Below are 4,315 nucleotides of genomic sequence, written 5' to 3'. Positions count from 1 at the left end.
GGGAAAGAGAGTGTTACCAAATCAAACAACTTTCGAGAGTGGGACCCAGTTGCCTCATCTTAAAAGAGCATTTCTCTCTGTCTCTCTGTCTCTCCCCTCTCCCTCCCCGTCTCCCTCCCCAGTCTCTTTTCCTCTCCTCCCTGTCTCCCCAGATGTGCTGGGTAAGCGCATCTCATTCCAAGTGACTCTTCAGCTTTCAGATTCAAAGGAAAGTCCCCTCCACCTACCCCAAATGAAGCCCAACTCCTACGCAACCCCCACATCTGGGCTAGTCTCCAACAGAAGCATTTTCTTTCCTGGCTGGCCAAGAGCTATAAGATCTGGCAGGAGCTCTCACCTCATCCCCACCAGGAACTTCCTGCTTTCTTCTCCTCACAGATGGAAGCTGCCCTCAGCTCCCCTCCTGCCTGGGTTCTGAATTTCAGGGCCAGGGTGATAAACCACTGGCCGAGTTTCATTTTGTTTTTATAACATAAAACGTATAAAACCTGAGTCACTGGCTAAGTCCTCCTGTTTACGACATAGGGATTTAGCTGGTATTTTAACTAATAGCTACATGTTTGGGCACCCCAAGCCCAATCTCTTGGGGTTACACCCTCTCTCCTTGTTGGATCACCTCATACATCTGTTGTTGTCTCTGAAAACAAACTGAACCAAAAGGTTTGGAGGTGTTGGCCCCTCTGTGAGCCTCTTCTCCCCTCCTCCTAGGGTGGACCTTCTTCTCCACCCTTCGGCTCAGCTTTTCTGAACTGGCAACACTAGAATGTCTGGATGGTCAAGGAGGAATTATCAGGCGGTTTGTGACCTCGCCATACCACCCTGGCTTCTCCGATGAGGCTCTCTGCTTGGTCACAACAAGTGGGGTTGGGGGCGGGGGCACCATCTCTCTGCCAAGACTTGTATCTGTCTCTAGGGCAGTCAGACCCATAAAGTACAGATCATATAGGAACCCCAACCCCTGGTCTGTCGGGGAAGGACAGAGCTTCCTAATTAACATGTTTAGCAACTCTTCTTTTTTCCTTTAATAATGGTAGACTAGCCCTCTTATAAAAGAGTAAATAACTGCATGAGGACAATTTCAGCTCTGAGTGACTCGCACATCACTCCTGGGTCAAATTCTGCCCTTGGTGACTGGCACGCGTCCCTCAGGCACGCGTCCCTCAGGCAGGCCTGTGGCAAACTCAGTCGTCCCACAGTCTCACTGACGAAGACCTGGGAAGCGAGCCTGCAGTAGTGGCAGCTGCACAGTTTTATCATAGCCAGTGGACTTTGGGGGACTCACACAGTTCTCCCCAGACTAAGAGGCTGTAGGCCAGTGGTCGATATGCAAGGAGCTCTGATTGGTGCAAGGCCATGGGACACAACTTCATGAGGAAATTACTGTCCCCTGCAAGTCTCCAAGAGAGAGATAGAAAGTCCCCAGGAGAGAGTTCGGGACAGAGAAAGGAGGGATGATCAGGCAGGAGGAGAAGACCAGGGATGAATGTAGATACTGTGGGACTGCAGGGCCCAGAGCCCAGAGTAGTGTCTTTTGTCTAACAGTGCACTTAAGGCAGGACTTGGGTTCCACGGCTACCTTTGTTCATCCCTGCAAAAGCTCCAAGGGCCTGTGGCAGGTACAACAGCAAGTTCACATCTTCCTTTTTTGTGTGTGTAACACCCCCACCAAAGGAAGATGGGGAGAGGAGACATTGATCCTTCTTCTTCCCTCCTCTTGCTTTTCTTAGCTTGTCCAAGTCCTCTGACTCCTTGTGGTGAGAAGGAGGCCCCCTTAGACTTGGCGTGTTCCCCAGCTCCTGGACCAGAGCCTGTCTGATGCCCTAACCGATAGTGGGGAGCAGAGAAGTGTGGGCAGAATTAGGCTCACCATCAATCTAGATATCAGAAATAGTTGGCAGTCGCTCATCCCAAGCGTAAGCGATGAGGCTCACGGCCCATTGGAGACAGACAGGGAGGAGGCATCCCTGGGTTCCCTGCCAAAATATTGGCTATGTCCTGCTCTCGTACTCCCCTGTGCTCCCGATCCCAACTGTCCTCCCCAGGGCTTCGCCTACCAAGTTGGCTCTCTTTGTCTGTTACCACTCACCAGTTTGTTCGGTCTTGACAATGACATTGTGCGTGGATTGGAACAGGTCACTGCTGCACTGGCCTGTGAACAGATTGGGAAGGTCAGAGAGGGCTCGCATGGAGCCAAAACTTGATGTTTAAACAAAGATGGAGCTGGCTTCTTGGGAGAGTTTCTGCCAATCCCATGCCTGATCACCTCCATGTGCTTATGGAAGGGGCCTCTCTCTGCATCTACAAACCCAAGCCTGGTCCCTGGTCCAGAAAATCAATAGCTAGGGCACCCACATCAGATGGAATTTTGGGGCTTGAATATGGAAGGCATCCAGTACGGTGGGACTAGAACTTCAAAAATCAGAAGGCCAGTTTTTCCACTAATAACTGCAAGGCACTTCATTTTTCTGGGTCTTGGTTTTCTCATCTGTAATTTTAGGGGATTAAACTAGATAAAGTCATTAGATGACTTCTAAGGTGCTTTCCAAAACTAAGATATGATACAAAATGAAAACAAAAATATAAGGAAAATCATTTTAATTTAACTAACGATTCTTTTTTAATCCTAAATGTAATCAAACCCCATTTTGATTAGATCCAATCTATGTGCTATGTGGATAAATGCAGTGATTCTTCCCTTATTTATGCCTTGCAGCTTCTCTCTAGATAAGTCATATGTAAAAGCATGTATATATCTATGAATAAATCTCATGTTTTTCTTCCCCAGACAGATTATAAATATTTTGGGAGCAGGGGTCATGCCTTTAACCTCTCTGACCTTCAGTTTTCTCTTCTGTAAAACGGGAACAACACTTTTTCATAAGGTCATTAAATGAATCAATTCACTTAGAGTGTCTAGTATAAGTAAACACTTGACAGTTGTAAATTAATAGAATGTCTACAAAAAGACAAACAACAAAACAAAGGTGAGAAATCTGGTCATTAGGCATTTGCAGAGGCACCGACAGCACACAGTGGGGCCAAACAAGCCACTGAAGGTCAAAGATGGAAGGTCATAGATGGAAAGGCAAAGACGGCCGCATCCCCTCTCAGGATTCCCTGCCTTAGGCTGCAATCAAAGCAAAGCTTTAAAGGATTGGATTTCATTGGAGGTGGGAGGTAAATATTTTTAATTCTTCAACTGTAAGTCTGTTCTTTCTGAAGATTCCTGGGGGTTATTTATAGAGCCTTGTTTGGTTTGGTTCTAGTAAAAGAAAAATGAGCAACCACCTCTGTAAGGTGGGTGGGAAGAAGGAAGTGCCCAGGAGCTGAATAAGGTCATCCAAAATGGCCACTACTGCTGCCACCTTTGTGACCAGACTCTGGGTCCTCCACAGTGTCAATGAGAGCTCTCAGGGTCTAAACGTGGTTCATAGCCCTGGAACTCGTGCTTTCCACAGCCCCAGCTACCTGCCTAAACACAGGTGCTGCTAAGACGGACCTGCTCATTCTGATGTGGACAGGACAGCTCACTAGTCTTATACATCACTGCTTTCCAAAATATTCACAGTTCTCTGAAGAGCTAGCTTTTTACAGCCATTATCAGGGGAACTTTATGACAGCATCGAAGACATTCTGCAAGGTGAGTTGTCTGCCCACCATGTCCTACAAGCCTGTATAGAATGTACGTGTGTGTGAATAAACTGTCAACAAAGGACAGAGTCTGAATGGTGCCTATCTGGGTGCTAAGTGAGACCTCAAAAGAGACATTTGGGGTTCTAGGGCAGTGCCAACTCCAGAAATCACTGCAGAAACATCCCACACATGTCCAGACCATTAATTCTACACCTCCCGCCACCGCTTTTTTAAGTTAATGGAACTTTTACAAATCTGCTGAAATATTGTAAGCCTTCTCCCCTTCTAAAACGCAAACATAGATCCAATTTTGTATATCTTTTTACCACCCTTAGGTTCTATCTTAAGAACTTAGATCTAGACTTTAAAAAAAAAAACAAGTAGCTATGATGATCTTAACAAGCGTATAATTGGGAATTAAACTATTAAACTCTGCGAGGGAAAGTAGAAAAGGTTTTCTGAGAGCAGCAACTATTCTGTGAATGCCCAGCTAGCCCTTGTGTCCCGGAAGATTAACCGTAAGGAAAGAATTAAATTGCACTGGGTTTGTAGAGAACTAGACATATCTTACATTCTAGGCTTCATGCCTATCTTCTCACTTCCCTCCTACTTCCCTGTCTTGGAAACAGTAATTTGGAAGTGAGACCATCTTCTGATGCCCCTGACAAGGAATCCTGCTGGC

The 4,315-nt window shown here is 46.4% G+C and overlaps 1 protein-coding gene across 1 annotated transcript in view; it reads right to left on the bottom strand.

Moving 5' to 3' along the window:
* The window catches only part of EHF (ETS homologous factor), a 35,811-nt gene that overhangs the window by 8,068 nt on the left and 23,428 nt on the right, over positions 1-4,315 (bottom strand). The window contains exon 4 of the mRNA XM_006908029.2: positions 2,087-2,149. Within this exon, the coding sequence (XP_006908091.1) occupies positions 2,087-2,149 (63 nt within the window). The remainder of the gene's footprint in view (positions 1-2,086; positions 2,150-4,315) is intronic.

Source organism: Pteropus alecto, unplaced genomic scaffold (assembly GCF_000325575.1).
Source record: "Pteropus alecto unplaced genomic scaffold, ASM32557v1 scaffold71, whole genome shotgun sequence".
Taxonomy (NCBI): Eukaryota; Metazoa; Chordata; class Mammalia; order Chiroptera; family Pteropodidae; genus Pteropus; species Pteropus alecto.
Note: the sequence above shows the minus strand (reverse complement) of the source record. Positions and strands in the feature narration are given on the sequence as shown.